This window comes from Polypterus senegalus, chromosome 5, assembly GCF_016835505.1.
Source record: "Polypterus senegalus isolate Bchr_013 chromosome 5, ASM1683550v1, whole genome shotgun sequence".
NCBI classification, from domain to species: domain Eukaryota; kingdom Metazoa; phylum Chordata; class Cladistia; order Polypteriformes; family Polypteridae; genus Polypterus; species Polypterus senegalus.
The window spans coordinates 69,852,542-69,876,175 of NC_053158.1; the positions used below are offsets into that span (position 1 = coordinate 69,852,542).

At 40.8% G+C, this 23,634-nt stretch overlaps 1 protein-coding gene across 1 annotated transcript in view; it reads right to left on the minus strand.

The window, feature by feature from the left end:
- twsg1a (twisted gastrulation BMP signaling modulator 1a) overlaps positions 1-16,943 on the minus strand; it is a 79,230-nt gene extending 62,287 nt beyond the window's left edge. The window contains exons 1-2 of the mRNA XM_039754776.1: positions 16,808-16,943; positions 12,523-12,698 (exon numbers count right to left, since the gene is read on the minus strand). Coding sequence (XP_039610710.1) covers positions 12,523-12,645 — 123 coding nt within the window. The 5' untranslated portion in view covers positions 12,646-12,698; positions 16,808-16,943. The remainder of the gene's footprint in view (positions 1-12,522; positions 12,699-16,807) is intronic.
- Positions 16,944-23,634: the final 6,691 nt, after the last annotated feature.

Genomic DNA, 23,634 nt, shown 5'->3' on the forward strand with positions numbered 1-23,634 from the left:
TACAATGGCCTGGCACCTTGTCCAGGGTTTGCCTACTGAATTGTGCCAAGTGCTGCTGGGATAGGCTGCAGCAGTCACATGACACTGAACTGGATAAACGGATGTAATGCTATCTGCTATCCTAATAAGCTGGACGATTAAAAGTAGAGGACAAATTGAGGTTTGATCTAGAAGGGTGGATAGTATAATATTTTGCAGAAAATGTAAAAATTCCAAGTGTTAAAGGAGTAAAAAGAAAACCATTTAATTCAGCTGCACTTAGCCAATGTAGGAAGAGATCACTTTTATCAGGTGAACAGTGTGAGCAAACTGAAATGTGGAAACTCATAGGATTGCCACGAAGAAAAGGAACATGGAATGTAAAATATACAGAGATACAAGTCAAGTCAAGCTGGGGAGCATGCACTGGTATAGTGCGTTGCCGCACCCACCACATGATGAAAAAAGCTCAGGATCCCAGTTGGCAACCCCCCCAGGCAGACACACAGTCCAGCCCCACCCTCCAGAAATGACCCTCTATTTGCCGCAGTCAGGTGTTGTGTGGGTGACCCCTTGGCCTGGTCCAGCCACTCGGGTCCCCAACAAAGAGGATCCTACGAGCCAGATCACATTCAGGGAATCGCACCACATGGCCATAGTGCAGTAACTGACACCCCCTCACAATGCAGGTAATGTGCCTCATTCGGGACTCCATGAGCAACTGCTCATTAGACACAAAGTCAAACCAATGGTACCCAAGGATTTTCTGGAGAGACACACTACCAAAGGAGTCCAGTCTTCGTCTCAGGTCACTGGAGAGCGCCTATGTCTCGCAACCATATAGCAAGAAAGGAAGCACCAGATCTCTACTGACTTGGACCTTTGTCTTTTAGCATAGATATCGGGAGCGCCACACACCCCTTTCCAGCTACCTCATGACCCCCCCCCATGCTCTCCAAATCCATCTACTGATTTCATAGGAAGAGCCACCAGAGTAAGTAAGTAAACCTCTTGACAAGGTCGACCCTCTCTTTGCAGATGGACACACTGCTGATGGCCATGCCCAAGAGGTCATTAAAGGCCTGGATCTCCGTTTTTATCCAGGATACTCACAAGCCCAGACACTCAGACTCCTTGCTCAGTCTCTCAAGAGCCCCAACCAGAGCCTCCATTGACTCCATGAAATCACAGCATCGCCAGAAAAGTCAACACCCGTGAATCTTTCTTCACCAACAGATACCCCACAACCTTGCCGAATACCCAGTCCATAGAAGCACTGAACAGAGTAGGAGCAAGAACACACCCCTGATGAATCAACTGGCGCCTGGGGAGAGGTTCTGCCTCCACTCTGCACAGCACATACAGTACCTGTGTACACACCAGCCATGATATCCAGTAGCCTCAAGGGGATCCCACAGGGCAGAATATCCATCTTTCTTTTATGTAGCATCATTCTTACAGGACACCCTCACAAGATGCTTTACATATCAAGCAAGAATACATGTAAAATTACATGAAATCGACTTAAGTATACATAAGTAAAGAACAGAAAGGTGCAGTGCAGTAGAAGTATGGCCTAGCTGATAGTGTGGAGGTGCGAGGAACAGAAGCAGAATACAGATGCTGATTAAAATGCAATGCAAAACAGGCAAGTCTTCAAGTGAAAAATAAAAAATATTACTCAGTACCTAAAAGGACAATCCACCCATTATTAAATGCACTTTTAGGGTCATGGGGACCAAAATTTATTCTGACAACACGGCACAAAGCTGGAACCAACCCATCACATGGTAATAACCACAGCAGAGCCAGAGTTACTGATTTACCTCAAGCCGATGTTGCATTACACGACTGCTGGTGGGAGGGGATGTCATAGTTGATCACTGAGCATCTGATCTTGTCGCCCAAGTACATCAATTGATACGACTAGAAATCGATAGGGTTGTCAAATTAAGCGACTATATGACGAAATTCCTGCATAGTTTCAAATATCCAAAGTGCTGCAAGAGCAAACTTTTTTCCAAAACCCAATAACATGCTGCCTTACAGAGAAGGTGGCCATGCAACGGGTTTATAGGTACAGAGTGTTAAGGCACAATCTTTGCCATTTTTCATTCTTTTGTCCATTCTTTTACGGTGAACAAAACATGAGACATCAGAAAATGTATCCTTTTTTATGACTGTGAGATCCAAAACACCCACTTTCCTTATTCCTCACCACTCAGTTATAGGCATTGTACTTTTGGCTGAGAGCTCATTGCTGGTCAGCTTTCATACACAGAGCCCACCCCACAACTCAAAACTAAATCATATCTGTTCGATTTAAATCAGGGCGAATTATATCCTGGATGGACAGAGTTACTGGGCATGTCACACAACATGACTGGTCATTATATCACAAGAATGCACCACGACTGCCTAGCGTACACTAACATTACGCAAATGAAATTTATGACTGAAAATTGCAGGAAAAGTCAACTGATGCAACTTGGTCTTAATCTGCATGTCTTTACAGTATGGTAGGAAAACCAGAATAGCTGGAGTAAACCCCATGCAGACACAGGGAGAAGTTTCAAACACCACAACAGATAGTGACCAGTATGGACTGCAAACCTAGGACTGAGGAGTTGCGCTAACCATTAACCCCATTTCATACATTCCCAACTAACAGAAAGTATCCCGTTGAGGGAACATTTCACCATAAAAAAGTGAAGGATTAAAAAAAAAAAAAAAAAGATTACAATGGTAGAAGGTGCAGCATTTAACAATTACTTGAATGTTTAAGCGCTATTTAGAGTCCACCTAAAAATGATCCTTTTTGCACCCATGACTCGCTTTAGACTGTTTATAGCGATAGTTAAAAAATGTTTTTATCTGATGTTTAATTGAAGAATTGAGATACAAAAATTCTTGATGAATGGAGGCCCAACTTGAACATCAAACAATATCAAAACAGGGATTAAAAAAAGTCTCAAATTACTTGTGCCTATGATTCTAGATGTCAGAAATCTGGTCATATGCTTACACCATCCCAAACATATAATTTTATTAAAAATATTGTTGAATACAAAAATTCTGAAAAAGTCTTAAAGTGACAGTGAAATGTGGACAAATGAAATTAAGCTAAAGAAGTAAATATTCCCCACTGGCCAGGAGTCCTGCTTACTCATTGGCTCCCCTGATGTTTCATGTGTTCCACAACTGCAGCACGTCAGAGTTATTCAAAGGCAGTTTGTGAAATTACACAGGTGAATGGGCTTTATTACTTGTCAAAACATTTTGGATATGCACAAATATGAGCCAGATTTTCCACCACTATTGAAATCAGGGTGTGGGCCATCTTGTAATGTCAATCATCTGCCAAGTAATCCATAGACACAAACTCCAAAGGGAGTCAAATGCATCGTGGCATCACCAGTCCTGAAACAAACTGAATTAATGTATTAAATCACTGTGAAATTTTTAATGAAGCACACGACCTGCAAGCGGTCTACTTCTGCAAAATGCTCCTGCTCTTACCCTGCCATTCTTTACAACAACTGGTTGATGAAATAATCTGAAACTTGCACAACATGCTCAGTGGAATACCTAACTTGGAATTGGTGTATAAGCACAGAATCGCACTGCACTGCAGTTCACTTCAGGGTTTGCTTTACTGACTGATTAGTGCAAGAGTTCAGCAATTATAGTTCACGAACATGACATGTCTTCTGTCGAAAGCTCACGGCGACTTGCTTTAAGAGGTGAAGGTAATAACATGATCCCTGCCTTATCATAAAATGAATACACTCCAACAGCTCTCGCCCCCTTTCAGTAATTTAGTACTTTATAATGCAATGCAAATAGCAGTGATCTGACTGCATATTTACTATATAACTACTACAGAAATGTGAATTCATTAAAATCTTATATGCCATTTGTGAATGTGGCTCAATTTTAAATGCTGTAAGTATGCGTTTGTTTTTTTAATACACGTATTCGGCATTATTTAACTACTTATTGCTACTATTATATATTGGGACCTTCTCTCAACAACCAATGCCACCAAATAAAACTATTTCTAATGGGAACACTGATTTTTAATGTTTTCACTTGCTCTTCTTTAATTTCTTAATTCTTTACCTTTCTCAGAACATTTTTGAAATTTTGAAACCATCTGAAGCAGTTTGGTAGCTAATGAATGAGGTATTTATTAGTGGGCAGGATGTCTGTATAAAACAAACGACCCGGCCGGGACGCCTGGAGGGACCGGAAAGTGGCACATATGTCCTCCAGGCCACGAGGGGGCAACCACCCTGGAACAGAGGACCACCACAGGAGAGGAACAAGGAGGCTTACGCCTATTTTAACCTGTGGCCACCGCCAGGGGGTGCCCCGAGTCTTAGGAGGCCCAGGATGGATTTACTTCCGCCACACCTGGGAAGATGGAGGAGAATCCCTCCAGGGTCGCCCGGAGTGCTTTCGAGTGCTCTTCCGCCACACCAGGAAGTGACGTCAGAGGAAGCACCTGGGGCACATCCGGGGGAGAATAAAAGGGCCCGCCTTCTTACAATCGGGGAGCTAGAGTCGGGAGTGGGAGCAGGACAAGGCTCCCACGGAGAGACAGAGGAAAGGTGGTCCAAGGGACAGAGTGAGAGAGGCCTTATATCAAGGTGATTGGGGCAAGAAGGCCCAGTGGACTGTGCGGGACTGAGTTGTGTTAGTGATGGAGGAACAAATAAAAGAACTTTTTATAAAGATGCGGTGTCTGGGCATGTTTCACAATATATATATTATATATATTCTGAGGTGGTAGGCAGGGTTGAGGAGCCCCAACGGGCCACCTCAAAACCAGTTCCCAAAAAGAGAGAGGTAGTGATAGTTGGGGACTCAATCATTAGGGGGATTGAAGCGCAGGTGTGCTCCAGAGAGAGAGAGTCTCGACGGTGTGTTGCCTTCCGGGAGCACAGGTGGGAGACCTCCTGGAAGGGTGGATAGGCTCTTGGCCAGAGCGGGTGGATCCAGTTGTCATTGTCCACGTTGGAACAAATGACATACATAAGGGTAGTCTGTCAGTTCTGCGATCCAAATTCAAAGAGTTAGGTACCAAGCTGAGGAGCAGAACTGACAAGGTAGTCTTCTCCGAGTTCTGCCTGTGCCACGCGCCAGTCCAGGTAAGATTGAGGAGATTAGAAGGCTTAACGCGTGGCTCAAATCTTGGTGCAGGGTAGAAGGGTATAGGTTTATGGGGCATTGGGACTCCTTTTGGAACAGATGGGACCTGTTCCGCCGTGACGGGTTACATCTGAACCGGAGGGGCACCAATGTATTGGGGAGGCGTATGTGTAGGCTAGTCGAGGATTGTTTAAACTAGGGAATGGGGGCGGATGGGAGTTTAGGACAGGCCAGATTTAGATCTATACATGGAAGAACAAACAATGGTGTAGAAATAAAAATGCATAGTAATGTAAATTTTAAGCAAACACGTAAAGATAGAAGGATTAACACATTAAAAATAGCTTGCCTTAATGCTAGAAGTATCAAAAATAAGGTAAGTGAGTTGGAGTTGTATGTAGCAGAGCACAATTATGATATTATAGCAATAACGGAAACCTGGCTAAATAACAAAGATGGGGATGAGTGTAACATAGAGGGATACACATTTTTAGGAAGGATAGACAGAACAGAAAAGGAGGTGGGGTTGCTGTTTATGCCAAACAGGAATTAAATGTAAGTCATCTTCAGTTGGATGATGAGCCCCATCTTAGTGAGGACATGTGGCTTCGCCTGGAAAATATTAGGGAAAAGGTCTCATTTTAGGAGTGTGTTATAGACCACCCAATTCAGACAGTAATTTCAACACACATCTTTTTAGTAATATCAAAAAGGCAAGTTTACAGGGGATATTATAGTCATGGGGACTTTAATTATCCAAATATTAACTGGGATAACCTTACAGATGGAGGAGCACAAGAGCAGGAGTTTTAGAAGTAATCGTGACTGTTTTTAACACAGCATGTTAAAGCACCAACAAGGGGTGAAGCCTATCTGGATTTAGTATTCTGTAATAATCAGGATAGAATTGAGGGTGTAGAGGTGATTGAACCACTAGGGTCAAGTGACCATAATGTAATACAATTCTCAGTATTTTGTAAGAGTACAGATGCAAAGACTAAAATTGTTAAGTTGAACTTTAGTAGGGCTAATTTTGAGCAGATGCGACAAAGTCTAAGTAGGATAGACTGGGATAAGCTTTTAAATGTGGAGACAGTCGTGGAGCAGTGGAACAGGTTTAAAATGTTTTTCATGTAATGCAGGCCAGATACATACCTAAATTTGGAAGTAATAGGAAACTAAAAAATCTCCACGATGGATTAATAAAGATTTAAAAAGAAGTTGCAAAGGAAAAACTGCTGTATAAGGCATATAAGACTAATGACTGCAAAGAGAACCGTAGCGTATGAGAACATGAGGGCAACCATTAAGAAGGATATCAGAGAGGCTAAAAGACAGTTGGAGAGGAATATAGCAGATAAGGCGAAAAAGACCCCAAGAGATTCTTTCAGTATTTTAGTAGTAAAAGAACAGTTAAGGAGGAGGTCAAGTTCATCAGGAATAGTAAAGGGAATTAAAAGATACAGACAATGAAATAGCAGATGCCCTAAACTTACATTTTTCTGAGGTGTTTACAAGTGAGCAAGTGGATAACCTGCCAGAGGTAAACACAACTACTAAGGAGGTACTGAGGGATTTGGAAATTGTAGAGGGAGAAGTGCTGCTCAGATTAAATAAGATGAAATCAAACAAATCACCAGGCCCAGATAATATTTATCCTCGTGTTCTTAAGGAGGCTAGTGAGTACATATATAAACCCTTGACACATATTTTTAGGAAGTCACTGTGCACTGGAGAGATTCCAAAGGACTGAAAATGGCAAATATCATCCCATTATATAAAAAGGGTGACAGGGCAGATCCAAGCAACTATAGGCCAGTAAGCTTAACAAGCATCACAGGAAAATTAATGGAAGGAATTATTAAGGATAAGATTGAGCAACACATGACAAGGACAGGAGTTATTCTGAACAGTCAGCATGGGTTCAGAAGGGGAGGTCGTGTTTTACTAACATGTTGGAATTCTATGAGGAGGCAACAAAAGGATACGATCAAAGTGGAGCTTATGATATTATTTATCTGGACTTTCAGAAAGCATTTGATAAGGTGCCACATGAGAGGTTGGGCATCAAGTTAAAAGAAGTGGGAATTCAGGGTGATGTTTTTAGATGGGTGCAGAATTGGCTCAGACACAGGAAGCAGAGGGTGATGGTGCGAGGAACCTCATCAGAACTGGCGATGTTAAGAGTGGTGTTCCACAGGGGTCAGTGCTAGGGCGCTGCTATTTTTAATATATATAAATGATTTAGATAGGAATATAAGTAACAAGCTGGTTAAGTTTGCAGATGATACCAAGATAGGTGGATTAGCAGATAATTTGGAATCCGTTATATCATTACAGAAGGACTTGGATAGCATACAGGCTTGGGCAGATTTGTGGCAGATGAAATTTAATGTCAGTAAATGTAAAGTATTACACATAGGAAGTAAAAATATTAGGTTTGAATACACAATGGGCGGTCGAAAAATCGAGAGTACACCTTATGAGAAGGATTTAGGAGTCATAGTGGACTCCAAGCTATCAACTTCAAACAGTGTTCAGAAGCCATTAAGAAGGCTAACAGAATGTTAGGTTATATAGCACGATCTGTGGAGTACAAGTCCAAGGAGGTTATGCTCAACCTTTATAATGCACTGGTGAGGCCTCATCTTGAGTACTGTGTGCAGTTTTGGTCTCCAGGCTACAAAAGGACATAGCAGCACTAGAAAAGGTCCAGAGAAGAGCGACTAGGCTGATTCCAGGTCTACAGGGGTTGAATTATGAGGAAAGATTAAAAGAGCTGGCCTTTACAGTTTAAGCAAAAGAAGATTAAGAGGTGACATGATTGAAGTGTTTAAAATTATGAAGGGAATTAGTACAGTGGATCGAGACTTGTATTTTAAAATGAGCTCATCAAGAACACGGGACACAGTTGGAAACTTGTTAAGGGTAAATTTCGCACAAACATTAGGAAGTTTTTCTTTACACAAAGAACGATAGACACTTGGAATAAGTTACCAAGTAGTGTGGTAGACAGTAAGACGTTAGGGACTTTCAAAACTCGACTTGATGTTTTCTTGGAGGAAGCAAGTGGATAGGACTGGCGAGCTTTGTTGGGCTGAATGGCCTGTTCTCGTCTAGATTGTTCTAATTGTTCTAATATATATATATATATATAATTTGCCCCCTTCCTGATTTATTATTCTTTTGCTTGTTTGTCACACAAAATGTTTCTGATCATCAAACACATTTAACTATTAGTCAAATATAACAGAAGTAAACACAAAATGCACTTTTTAAAATTATGGTTTTTATTATTTAGGGAGAAAAAAATCCAAACCTACATGGCCCTGTGTGAAAAAGTAATTGCCCCCTGAACCTAATAACTGGTTGGGCCACCCTTAGCAGCAAAAACTGCAATCAAGCGTTTGCGATAACCTGCAATGAGTCTTTTACAGTGCTCTGGAGGAATTTTGGCTCACTCATCTTTGCAGAATTGTTGTAATTCAGCTTTATTTGAGGGTTTTCTAGCATGAACCGCCTTTTTAAGGTCATGCCATAGCATCTCAATTGGATTCAGGTCAGGACTTTGACTAGGCCACTCCAAAGTCTTCATTTTGTTTTTCTTCAGCCATTCAGAGGTGGATTTGCTGGTGTGTTTTGGGTCATTGTCCTGTTGCAGCACCAAGATCGCTTCAGCTTGAGTTGACGAACAGATGGCGGACATTCTCCTTCAGGATTTTTTGGTAGACAGTAGAATTCATGGTTCCATCTATCACAGCAAGCCTTCCAGGTCCTGAAGCTGCAAAACAACCCCAGACCATCACACTATCACCACCATATTTTACTGTTGGTATGATGTTCTTTTTCTGAAATGCTGTGTTCCTTTTACGCCAGATGTAACGGGACATTTGCCTTCCAAAAAGTTCAACTTTTGTCTCATCAGTCCACAAGGTATTTTCCCCAAAGGTCTTGGCAATCATTGAGATGTTTCTTAGCAAAATTGAGACGAGCCCTAATGTTCTTTTTGCTTAACAGTGGTTTGCGTCTTGGAAATATGCCATGCAGGCCGTTTTATGCCCATTCTCTTTCTTATGGTGGAGTCGTGAACACTGACCTTAATTGAGGCAAGTGAGGCCTGCAGTTCTTTAGACGTTGTCCTGGGGTCTTTTGTGACCTCTCGGATGAGTCGTCTCTGCACTCTTGGGGTAATTTTGGTCGGCCAGCCACTCTTGGGAAGGTTCCATGTTTTTGCCATTTGTGGATAATGGCTCTCACTGTGGTTCTCTGGAGTCCAAAAGCTTTAGAAATGGCTTTATAGCCTTTACCAGACTGATAGATCTCAATTACTTCTGTTCTCATTTGTTCCTGAATTTCTTTGGATCTTGGCATGATGTCTAGCTTTTGAGGTGCTTTTGGTCTACTTCTCTGTGTCAGGCAGCTCCTATTTAAGTGATTTCTTGATTGAAACAGGTGTGGCAGTAATCAGGCCTGGGGGTGGCTATGGAAATTAAACTCGGGTGTGATACACAACAGTTAGGTTATTTTTTAACAAGGGGGCAATTACTTTTTCACACAGGGCCATGTAGGTTTGGATTTTTTTCCTCCCTAAATAATAAAAACCATCATTTAAAAACTGCATTTTGTGTTTACTTGTGTTATATTTGACTAATGGTTAAATGTGTTTGATGATCAGAAACATTTTGTGTGACAAACATGCAAAAGAATAAGAAATCAGGAAGGGGGCAAATAGTTTTTCAAGCCACTATATATATATATCAGAAAACAAAAAACACTGAAACACAGCAATGCTTGAGAAAACCTTGTTTCCAAAATTCAGATTGGATAGGAGGTGTTCACAGTGCATCAGTGTTGATAATGGTAACAACAGTAAAGTACCAAATGCCCAGTCAAGACTGACATATCAGAAGAGAGGCTCTAGCAGACCACACTGCAATTGTCGCATGAATCAGACCAGAAGTGTCCACTCAGACCAAATGTAATGATCTTCGTCCTGCTTTCCCTGGCACGTAGGGCACACACTCAACCATCACTGCCAAGCATGACTACAGTGATGCTTCAAATGGGCTGATTGGAGGGAGGAATTTTTGTTCCCTCTAGTGATGAAACCAGGTTCTGTCTGGGAGTAAGTGATGTCATATACGTGTCAGGTGGAGAACAGCCATATCCATTTTGTATAAGCCTGTGACACACCCATGCTGGCATCATGGTGTGGAGTGCAATCAACCACAGTGCACATTCGCATCTGGTATTTATGGAAAGGACATTGGCCAACACTACCTATAGCACAGTCAAGCTGTTCCCGGTCCATTCCTGTGTCATTATTATTATAATAAAAAACGCTAACAGAATTGGCACAAACAGATATGGCAGATTTGGTCAATAGAGCCCAGTTCAAGTTGTACTTCGAAACTTTTATCCAAAAGTGCTTTAGTATAGTTCAGAACCAGGTGAGATTTTTAGTGCAAGGCAGTATTTAAATATTAAAATAATAAAATGCTCAACGTAGAACCTCGTCACTGAATTATCAGAAAGGCTGTTGTTACTACATAAAGTGTAGGCCTTGATTAGGCACCAGACGCTTGACGTGGAGTAGCACTCAAGTGCTTTGGGTTGTTCAACCTTCAGAACATTTACACAGTGCTGATATCCTGCTTTACTGCACTGATTCTTTAGACATATTAAGGGCAGTGAACAGAAAATAATAATTTGAGTATTTCTAAAAATGCTGTGGAGAAAAAAAAAACATTCAAAATAGGCAAACACCTAGTAGCATCAGCTGATACACAAATACAATGACGACACTGCATGAAATGAAAGAAGGAAGGCACATCAATCAGTAGAACATTAACAATTTGGACAAGAGGGAGCCATTAATAAAAAATAAAAATTCTTTACATTTATATAGCACTTTTCTCAATACTCAAAGAACTCTCCATGCAGTAAGGACCCAGGAAGCAAACCCATAATCTCCTTACGCCAAAGCAGCAACGCTACCACTGCGCCACCTCAGCCCAACAAGCTTATCCATCCTATTCTCCAAACTATTATAAAGTCTGGATCTGAAGGTCTCTAAAGTCCTACTCTCTACCACACTACTTGGTAATCTAGTCCTTATCCCTATGGTTCTCTGTGTAAAGAAGAGCCTTCTATCCATTTGTGTGAAACCCAGCCTGAACAGGTTTTTGCCATCACTCACTAACAGTGCACCATTCACTCATATGTTTATGTATCCACTCCATGCTATTCATCAAGTGCAGGCGCAGAGAGCTATAACAAGTTCACAAGACAAATGCAAACTTTACAAATTACTAATTACATAATGTGAATACATAAAGACAGATTTGTTTAAACAAAAAGAAAAAAAAAAGTACAGGTCGACCCTTGCGATTCAGTTTGGCGGTACAATTCGCTGATCTGCCTCTTTTGCAGGTTTGTCATGAATAATTAAATAGAAATTGGCGAGTTTTGTGACCTACTGCAGAAAACCACAGACATCACTGTAGCAGCACTACTTGAAAGAACTGTAAATCCCACCAGTCCCTCAGTACTGCATCACTGGGCAGCTTCACCAGTTGCCGCAAAGGCTGCTGGGTGAAAGATGAGGGTGTCAATTTTAACAGTGAGACAGCAGGATCCCAATCATTGGTGTCTTTGTGTTGCAGTTCTTCACTGCACAGCTGGATTACAGCTACACCCAGTGGATTACAGTTCTCTCAGGATTTAAGGTCTTGTCCTGTGCCTGCTTGTTCGTGTGATTTCGTCTGGGCTAGAAAACATCTTTGTTTACAGATCTTCACATACATCAGCATTAAGTTAGGTCAAAAATGTACATAACTTTCAGGAGGCTGTTCACAGGGGGTTCATTTCCTAACTACACCATCATCATCATCATCATCTGTGAAATGGTGCTGTGTCACAAGTGTTTTGTTGGATTTCTTTGGAATGTAATATTAATCATTTTTGCTATTTACTACCATAAATATACACACAAATTCATTAGAAGTTCAATTTTGTAAAGAGATACCTTTCACTAAATAATTTTTGAACTATGCATCTTGGTCTCAGCAGTCAGCCTCACGCATGTGATTTCCTTGCACAGTGATCCTTCTACCTTGTGCTTCTCACAACTTTTTGCATCTTATTTAGTGCAATAAACTTATAATATATAACAATCATGGGAGCATAATGTATTTGCAGGAGTCCTGTGGCTCTAACACCAAAGCAAAGGAATACTGTACTTTGAAACTGACTAACATAAATGGAACCCAGCAATATGTGTCCATTAATTAACTGTTAAGACAGATCAATGCAAAACTGTGCATCCAACAGCAATAAAAGGAAAGCCAACTCCTTAAATACATAGAAGAGCCCAAGGTGAGCACATACCTGAATGAGACACTTGCTCACGTCACTGGCACAGAGGGCCTTGTTGCAGGCAGTGGTAAGGGAGAGTCCAGAAAAAAGAAACAAAATGGCCGGAACTGAAAGAATTTCATAAGGTGACCTCATTGCTGTTAACTTTGCGGTAGATGCTCCAAAAGATATGTAACACAATCACTAGCCTAAAAAAAATAAAAACAAACTAGATTAAAAAAAGAAATGTAGGCCAAGATGTCTACAGTATAGTGCAAGATTAACTGGACTGATCAAAAACAAAGCAACTTCACACTTGGGCATTTTTTATTTTGTTATGTTATTTTTGTTTTTCATTTATCAGCCTAATTTGAGCACACTGCAGGAATCTCTTCGGTGTAAAAACAAACTTAACCTGACAACTGCTGCCAGTAATGAGAAAGAAGACCTCAATGACCTTGGGAAGGCAGCGCAAAAGATGGCAGCTCAAGCCCACAACCTTTACACTCACTGAGTTAGCACACAAATGGGAGAATTTTCTTTTTTTTGGCATTCAAAAGGAAACTATCATCAACGTGTACAACATCTCGTTACTGTGCTCTCCAGTATTTGGTTGTTGTCACCTTATTCCGAGGTTCTCCCATTCACAATAACCAGTCCATCATAGAGCCCACTCAAACAGAGCCATTTTGGAGTCACCACATTAATGCAATATTCATGTCTTTCAAGATGCCAAAGTAAAAACACCATCACAGAGAGAATTTACAGACTCCATAAGTGTTGAATCAGACCTCAGGATGCAGGATTTCTGAGACACTCGTCACATTAGTCTTTGTTACAAACGGCTAAACAGAAGCATCACTCGCAACTAAAAGCCACAGGCTGAAAACAGCAAAATGACTCTAAACCGGGGGTCCCCAATCACAGTCCTGGAGGGCTACAGTTGCTGCAGGTTTTTGCTCTAACCCGGTTGCTTAATCAGAAAGCAATTCTCACCAATAATTTAATTTCATGGCTTGCTAGTGCTTTAACTCTGCTATGTCAGGTCATACTCATATCCTAGATTTTCTTCCCCTTTCTAAGGATATCATTAAGGCCCACAATTTACCGCTGCTCGCGGAATTTAACGCCACGCTACGGAATTAACCTAACTGCCATGGAAAATACCAAATCTGAATGAAATCTCACCATTTGAGGCATATTGATATCAGTATGATTAGTTTTGATTACTTCTTTAAGTTCTTTCTTTAGCCTATTGCATCATCTCATTAATATCTCGTTCGTTGCTATACTGAAATCGAACACAGTGGAGCTCTGTGCGTTGCTGCAAAGTACTGATAAACGTAACGAGCTGAGAGCTGAACTTGAATTTGTATCTGTTCACTGCTAGCCAATTATGAACACTCTGACTTCTTTTGAGGCACAGTCATTCATGGTTGTCGATGTCTGCAACAAAGTGTCTGTCTTACTGTCTTGCCTGAAATCGTCCGGATTTCCAATTGCAACCAGCAGCTGTGAAGATGCAAAGCACAAAGCTGCTGCTAAACTTGAAGAATATTTTGAGGGAACCAAACAGCCGGCAATAGACCTATTCAGATCTGTGAGAATATTTGATCCACGACAGCTACCACTCTTATCGAAGAATTTTGCTGATCATGCACAGTCAGTGCCAACAATGATGGCTGCAGCGGATGAATGGCAAGCTTATCTGGACATAGCATCTCGTGAAGTAATTCCAGCTGATATCACAGCTTTTTGGCGTGCCTTAGAAGACAGACTGCCTCGCTTAGCGGCTCTTGCTAAAGTTTACATTGCATTGCCGATCTCTTCTGTTGATGTGGAACGTTCGTTCTCAAAATATGGATCGGTGTTGTCACCACTGAAATATTCTCTATTACAAGAAAACCTACGAGCTTACAGTGCCATTTTCTTCAACAATAAATAAACAAAAACTTTAGAAACATTATTCGATAGTTTGTTGAGAATAATATTATGCCTACATATCTTTCAGCATTGTTTGCCTAAAGCAAATCTGAGGATTAAAATGTGCAGATGTGAACACTTTGATATACCAATTTGATTAGTATTACGAATTATGATTGATTATTATTAAGGATTAAGAATAAGGAGAACTGCATTTATTTTGTTTGGGTTACGAATTAGTCTTATGGAGTTCTGGTACTGCATTTTACGATTTCTTGCTGCGGTAAATTGTGGGCCCTAGATATCATTCAAATGATTTGGAGTCTAAAACAGACGAGTGATTCTCAGTCCTTCACTTTTTTCTCTTCACTTTCCTTCCAAGTATTTAATTAAACCCAAAAGTGTATGATAATCACACACAGGTGTAAATGGTAAGCTAAATGGACAAATGCTGGTCTCTTGTCATTTGCATGTTATTGCTAATTAGGAGGAATTAAAAACCAAGAATACGGCTGTTTAAGACTAAAAGGGTTCAAAATCTTAATGAGCGAGACAACTAAAGAGAAGCTTAAGTGTTATTTGAGCAATAAGTGCATCTCAAGTACTTGGGTTGGGGCAAAAACCTGCATTCACAGGACCATGACTGAGGACCCCCTGCTCTAAACTTGGCATTTAGAATTTTTGCATCACTTAACAGACAAGATCAAGGCACAAAAAAAACCTTTAGAGCAGCTTTTTATAGAGAACACCATCCCAAAACAGTGGTACACAGGATCAGCCATTACCGTATTTAAATGTTGCTCTTAACAACCTACGCTTCCAAACAGGTCACCCACCTGAAGCCAAGCATGTTCAGGCCAGGCCAGCACTTGGATAGGAGACCATGTACGAAAAAGCTTGCAAGAGGTGTTGGTGAGACCAGCATGGGGTGCTTACCCTGTGGTCTTTGGGTGGTTCCCAATGCCCCAGGGCAGTGATGCACACACTTAGCTGTAACTACGGTGCCGTCCTCTGAATGAGACGTCAAACAGAAGTCCTGACTCTTGGTGGTCATCGACAATCCCTGGGCATATTTCGTGAAGAGTAGGTTTTATCCTGATGTCCTGGCTGAATTGTCAATCACAACTTTGTCCATTCTAGCCCCCAAATCATCCACTGTTTCCAATTAGCTAACTCTCTCTCACCCCTTTTTCACTCATGCGTGGTGAGCACACTGGAACAACAATGGTTGCCACTGCATCATCCGGGTAGGGGATACACACTGGTGGTCTAAATCTACACAGAGCACTATATAAGTTCAAAGGATTATCACGATCATGTTTGGGTGGCTTTTCCTGGCCCAGTAAGAGGAATTGGGCATGTGTTTGAGTTTGTTCTATGGTGGGCTGGTGTTCCGTCCGGGTCAGTTTCTTTGCCTTGTGCCTAATGAAATCCTGAGACTGAATTGTATTAAACAGGTTTGGTAATGTTATATTACAACAACTGACAGACAAAGAAAGGTACAAATGCTGCCTATATATTATAACAAATATAGTTCTTACAACCTCAGGTTAACATCTGACATCGGGGATTTTTGGTACCCTGATAACTTTCCAATAATGTCCTTAAGATCGCGTATGCTTGACCGGGTTTTGAAAATGGATGGATCAAACTCTGGAAATCGGGTCAACACAACAAACTGGAACACTTCGAAAACTTGCACAATGATGCAAGTCTATAATTTTCAAAATTGCGCATCACAAAAAATAACCGTAGAGAGAAAGACGCTAAAAAAAGAGTCGTCCATTATCTCCAGATCAATTCTGGCGGTTGCCCTGGCAAACTTGACGGCACCGGAGATGGAAAAAAATAAAGTTTAGGGGCGAGGACTTCGACAACGAAACCGTGTGCCTGCGCAAAAGAACGGATAATAAAAAATAAAACAAGGGGGCCGAGGATCGAGTAAAAGAAGCCGCTTGATGCGTGAAGAAGTGCAGTAATGCCCAGTGAGCACACCTTGTCCGTTCGCCTCCTCGAGTTACGTGCTTTGGGAGGGAGCCTACTCTCCCCCTCCACGCCGGGGATGCTGCCCGTGCGACTCGTGTCCAAAACATCCCAAAGCCATCAGCACTTTTGTTTCGAGCTGTGAAACGAGCCCTACTTAAAACGCACACCTACCTGTGGACACTGCCCAACAAAGAAAGCCAACAACTCAACCTTACACACTACATTTTTCCATCGGATGTCTGCAAATCTTTACCAGAATTTGCCCAGAAGATAACCCCGATAGGTTTCTCCACTTCTCCTTCGGAACGCATGAATGCCAAAAAAACCCAAAAACCTCGATGCAGACCATTTGACAAAGGTAACCCCGGTCCCGTTTTACCATCTCAGACACCAAACGTTAAAGGCTCACCTCTCGACACAGGTACGAATGGGCCCGCGCGTCCTGTTCCCTTTGCCTCGGAGGCAAAAATAAAATAGTGCGGGCGCGAGCGGGGCTGCGGTGCCTGGCAGCTCCTGAACAGTGCGAGCGCGAGCGTGTGGGTTTGCGCGTGCGCGACCTTAAAGGCGCAGGCTCTTTCTCGAACGCTCTCTGCTGAGGAGTCCATCCATTAACAAACCTGACGCTAAACAGGCATTTGGAGCGCGTCTATTTGTTGGACGTGGACATTCCATCGCTCAGACTAAATGTTAAGGTGAGCATTTGCCTTTCCCACTATGTCACTATAAAATAATATTCTTAGTTTTGGTTTTTGGAACTATCCATTTTTTAACAAAAGGAGTAAGTGCCTGCATATTTGTCCGGGTGCCATGTCTTTATTTTTCCAAAAGATGGCACATCACACACGCTTATAGTAAGAAAGTACTTTACATCTGTCATTCCAAAACATAGTGCATCAGAAACATTAACATTGCTTTTACAAATCCAACAGCAAATGGCATATGACAAACACACATGCATTTCATTTGTCATTCCGACAGATGTTTGTGATGTGTTATCTGTTTTAATGACAAATGCGACAGATTTTATTACCATAAATGTGTGTGATGCGCCACCTGTTGAATGACAAATGCAATGCATGTGTTTCTGTCATATGCAACTTGGTATGGGAGTCATAAAAGCAGTGTTAATGCCTGTGATGTGCCATCTGTTGGAATTGCAAATGCAATGCATCCTATTACTGCATTCATCTCAAAATACATTCCAACAGATGTTTGTGCACCGCAAATCTTAACCCTGATGTCAATGTTGATTATTGAGATTTCAATACATCTTAAGGTAGCACGGCTAGTAATAATAAACACTGATGTAAAAAGACTTTAAATTACGACCCAATTTCCAAAGTTGAAATGATGTGTAAAATGTAAATAAAAAAGAATGTGATGATTTACAAATCATTTAAATCCATTTTTAATTAAAAATAGAACAATGTCAACATACCAGATTTTGAAACTGAGAAGTCTAATTGCTTTATGAAAAATATTGGCTCATTTTGAATTTGATGCCAGGAAACATGTTTCAATAAAGTTGGGGAGCAGCAACAAGAAGCTGGAAAACTTGTGTAATGCTAATAAACACGCCTGGTGGAACATCTCACAACTAATGACTGGTAACGGGTCAGTCACATGACTGAGTATAAAACGAGCATCCCTGAGAGGCTCTCAGAAACAAAGATGGCGAGGGGTTCACTACCCTGTGAAGGACTGTGTGGGCAAATAGTGGAACAATTTCAGAATAACATTCTTCAATGTAAAATTGCAAAGAATTTTGGGATTTCATCATCTATGGTACATAATATCATTTGAAAATTTAGAGAAATCTCTGTAAGCAAGAGACAAGGCTGAAAATCATTAATGCATGGTGGGGATCTTCAAGCTGTCATGTAGCACTGATTTAACAAAAGACACAATTCTTTTGTGGAATCACTGCATGGGATATACATACATAGACTATATATAAATACTTGCTAAAATACCCAGCATTGCCCGGGAGGAAAGTAAACTGTTTTTTTTTAATTGTTTGAGAAAAATAGAATTAAAAACAAACCACAACTTTAAAAATAAAAATTTAATTAAAAAACAATGAAGATTCACTAATGTGCTTGTCTTGCAGTCTTGTATGTATGTTATCATCTAGATGATGCTTGGAATTGGCCAACTCTATTTAATTTCAAAAGCAACAGGGGTGTGGTGGTGCTCAACTGTGAGTGTCAACTGGATGCTAACATGCATATAAGACCACAGGATCACCCCCCACCCTACCCAGAAGGAAGCGGGTTAGAGTTGATTTCACCCTACACTATTTTTAGTCGACCAATGAGAAACATCAGCACCAAGTTTCATGAAAATCGCTCTAGTTATTTGTAAGTGATGCTGGAACATAAATACATGCACACACACACACACACACACATACATACATTGACTTTTATATACTGTATACTAGTGGGCTTCGCCCCCTGTTTGCTTCGCTTGCCAACCCCCAGGCCTGCGCTACGCTCCAGCCACTTCGCGTCTCTCACTCGCATATGTGGATTTCACTTTCACCAAACAACAAATCTTTTAATTCTCGTGGATACACCTCTTTATTAGGAAGAAACGCTACTTTTCCCTGATAGCAACACGAATTAGACGATCTACAAGTCTCTGACTTAAAGTTTAAATCCAACAATATATTCAATCGCTTTTTGCTGTTTCTTATTTTCCATGTGTTTGCTCTAATGTGATCTTTATTATATTATATTTTAGTACTTTCATTATCTCTAACCTGCTCTGCATGTGTATCGCGCCAATGTTTTTGAACCTCTTTACGACATTTTACTTTGTCATCTATTCTTTGACTTTTATTTCCGTGGTTAAATCTCTTGGCACAAAGTCTTGTCTCACAGGACGTGAAAGTATCTCTCTGAAAAAGTCACATCTCATCTCAAGGGTTTTTTTTTATATAATAGAGAGATAGATATATACAGGATATACCACGCATGTGCACCCTGAACAGCTGACCAGAGATAAGCAGTTCCACTCCTGGCCAGGAGTGCTAATGGTCACCCAGTGAGCGCAACCAAACCCAGCAGTAAGGTCTGAAGGAAGTGCTGCCCTGAGGACATAAAAAGCAGCAACTGGGACAATAGTATTGTCTTGAGAGGGCCATAGAAGAGAAAGGAGCTCAGGTGAGTGATGATATGACTTTGTGCACATTTCATTTAATAACATTTCAGTTGACACTCTCTGGCACTATAGTTAGTGAGTAGAACTACTTTACCTCCAAACTTCTATCTTCTGTATCAGTAGAATTTCAGAATACATCTTATATATAAATGTCTATGTGTGGAAGTGTGTGTTTCTGTCTGTTCAGCCCGGAAGTGAGAGGTGGAGTCGGAGTAAGTGCTCCACCTCCAAGGAAACAGAAACACGCTTAGCCTCTAATAACACAAGCAAGGCCAGGACGTCAGCAAAGCGAAACCTCCAAAGAAAGACAAAGATGCTTTGCCGTTAACATCGGCAAAACGGTATCCCTTTTACATTTCTTCCCGCCACTAATGCACAAACGATGCAAGCATGTCAGAAAAACAAAACCTCCTAGGAGAGATATGCCCAGAGTAGTTCCTTTAAATTACCTGACATCTCTACATTTCAATTTTATTTCTGACGATTTCAATAGTTTCTAAGACCTTGGGCTTTTTACAGCACAGACTTACACAGCTAGTTTGTTATAAATTAGGAGTGTTTTCTGGTTGAACATGAAATAGGACAGGGCCAAAGACAATGGAAACAGTACTTTAAGAACATCCAGTGTGTGAGACCTGTAGCAGTTTCTTCAATACTGTGAGTAAAAAAAAAAAATAAAAAACAATTACTAAAAGTGCATGTGTGTGATGCTGTGCTAGAGAGAAGAAAGGGGTGTCTTTTTGAGAAGGCCATCAAGTAGAGGGCTGTATAAAATAGAATAAAGCAATTATCCATTAAGCCCATGACTCTTCATGACCTTTCCAGAGATTTTCAGCTGTGACCATTTTTTAAATGACTTTAGTGAGTCGTGGACAGTCGTGGTGCACAGTCATATAATGTGACATGCCTCAGTTACAGAATTGTACGACTTACCTTGACACAGTCAAACAGTTAGGCTCCTGTATTTGTGAGAGCTGACAAGAAATGACACTCAGCTTGGAATTAAACGTGTATTACAACCACAAGGAATGAAGGAAAGTGGGACCTGCCAAACAGTCTGGTATCTCATGTTTGTTGTATCGTGTCAAAATTGAAAAAGGGAAACACAGGCCAGCTGAAGTCACGTACAGCCATTAGAAGTGTCAGGTTGTCAAAATGAGACCAGCTTGTGATACTTTTATAACACAATAGGAAATTTAAAGTTGTGAGGCAGTTGTGTAATTTGTCGTGCCCTAGATGTGGCATCATACATCCCTAAGGCAATGTGAGATTCAGCAGTCATCAAGTGTGACATGTTGTCTGACGTGAGATTGTTATGCTACTGATGGAAATTAGTTTCAGTATCAGGAGATAGAACAAAGAAAAGGTTAAAATACAAAGAAAACCCTAATGAAAAATTTTGGTTTTGCCAGAGGAAATATCGTAACCACAAACGAGGCCAAATGTTTATAAGCAGAAGGATATTCAAAACTTGAATGCTACTTAAAACTCGTAGTCTCAGATTCACAACAACACATCTTTACCTTAGGCATATAAATCAAATATCACACACTCACCTAAAAGTGTACAACACCGAGTTTTATACTAGCAACCCAATGACATCATGAGTCACGATTTGCAGTCATCACATGGGGGCAAATAAGAAAAAGACTGCTTGGAATCTCGGAATGCCGGCACCCATGAAAAAGAGCAGGCAGGGTGGGACTAATGTTCTAATGAAATAGAACATTAAAAAAACATTAATACCTTCAAAATGAATCAGAGAGTAAAAGACAAAAAAGGCTAAATTAAGCCTACAATAAAATGACAACCTCACAGAATTACGAGAGGAGTCACGTAGTATGTCACTGGCTGAAGGCTGAAGAAGGTGGCTGAAGGTCACATTTACGTGTATGAGTTACTTGTTACAATTTAAAACAGAACAGGAAAAGACAAAACAAACTGACGTGTAAAATTAAACTACACATTTGATCTCAATAAACAAAATATTCAAGTGGAAAATCTTTACTGAGTAATACTGTGCAGTTCGGTCAGAACAAAATGATGTAACAACGGTTAATGGAAACCAAAATCACCAACCCATTGATTCAACATTACACTGAAAATCAAAGTTAAAAATTGAAATGACAGGCTGATCCAACTTGCATGAATTTCATCACAGCAACTCAGAATGTGACTCAGTAGTGTGTAAGGCCTCCTCATGCCTGTATGCACTCCCGACAATGCCTGAGCAGGCTACTGAAGATGGCGTCCTTGGAGATCTCTTCTAAGACCTGGATCAGGGCATCAGTGAGCTCCTGGACGATCTGTGGCACTACCTGCATGCCTCGGATGCACCGATACATACATAACATCCCAAAGGTTCTCGATTGGATCAGGTCAGGGGATCATGCGTTCCAGTGAATACCATCAATGCCTTGGTCATCCAGGAACTGTCTACACAGTCTGGCCACATGAGGCCGGGCATTTTTCTGCACCAGGTGGAACCCCGTGCCCACTGCACCAGCGTAAGGTCTGACAATGGCTCTAAGGATTTCAATCCTGTACCTAACAGCAGTCAGGACACCATTGCTTATCTCGTGAAGTTATTTAATTTAAATTTAAGGCATTTAGTGATTTGTATACAAACAGCAGCAGTTAAAAATGAATCCAGTAGCTCAATGGAACATGAAGATTGTTCACTTAGTTTTTAGTTTTAAGACCCCCAGAGTAAAGTCATGAATTACATTTTTTTAATTAATAGTACAACACCATGACTTTGACATAAATGATGGGAATCAAGTGTGAGCTTTGGAATCCATGCTTCTGTCTAGCTTGAGTGTTGCCCATGATGGCTGAAAGCGGAGGTCTATGATCCTATACCACCAAATGTCCTGTTGGACTTTACCATCCCATCACTTCAATGCTGTAATCGTTAAAGAGAGAGGAAAACACTGAATGAGTCTCAATAAACACCCCACAAAAACAAACAAAAGGTAACTAAGTAGAGAACTTCTGATTACAAACTAGAGAAGTTATCCAAAAAGGCTGGGAATTCTTGTTTTTATGTACTACTTTTGCGCTGTGAGTATAACATAAAGAGTTCCCTGACAGTTCTTAGATTGTATTGAGGAACTGTAATCTGTTTGTATGTGGTGTGCAGTGCAGTAGTGACTGTTAGACGTCACAGGGCAGCACTGTAAAAATGTCTACAATGACCCACATTTCAGTTTTGTAGCCTGAACATTTGGCTATAATTCCATTCCTTAACAGCCTCACTCTGTTCTGCTTTTTCCGTGTGACTGATCATAAAGGTAGGTCCTTGTTAGGAATGAGCTGTCCAGCCAAAGCTTTTTAATTTTGGAAGGCCGGGAGTAGCTTTGGTGTTCTAATGAAATGTCTACTATAAATTGTGCTAGCAACCCTGTCTGTGAAATGGGGAAAAGCCAGATTTGTATTTGTAGTTTTTTCAATCATAAATCTATACAAGTTGATGACTTGGTAGCAAAGTTTGTGACCCATAGCTGTCAGCCCTTGGATTCATTGCCTGACATCCTTTGCATATTCACATCAAGAGCAACAACAATTTATTTCTTGTATAACCCAAAATCACACAGGGGATGCTCTTTATCAGCCCTGAAAGATTGATTCCTTAAGAAGTCTAGAAAAAACTCCCCTAAAAAACACCTTCTAAGGAAAAAAATGGAAGTAATCTTCAATTTGGTCGGCATATTTCCATCTATGCCTGTTTCTTACAGCTAATAGCACTGCTGTTCTTGTAGATGCTCTGGTTACATTTCATATTGATTATTGTAATTCTGTCCTTTCTGGCCTTCCTCACAAACTCCATCTGGTTCAGAATGCTGCTGCTCATATCATTACCAGAACCCCTTCCACAGAACATGTCACTCCTGTCCTTCATCAACTTCCCTGACTCCCTGTTAAACACTGCATTGCTTTTTACTTTCAAGACCCTCCACAATTTGGCATCTCCGTATCTGTCTGATCTCCTTTATATCTCTACTCCTTCCCGTATTCTTAGAGCCTCCTCCTCTATTAACCTTAATATACCTTCTGCTTGCCTTACTATGG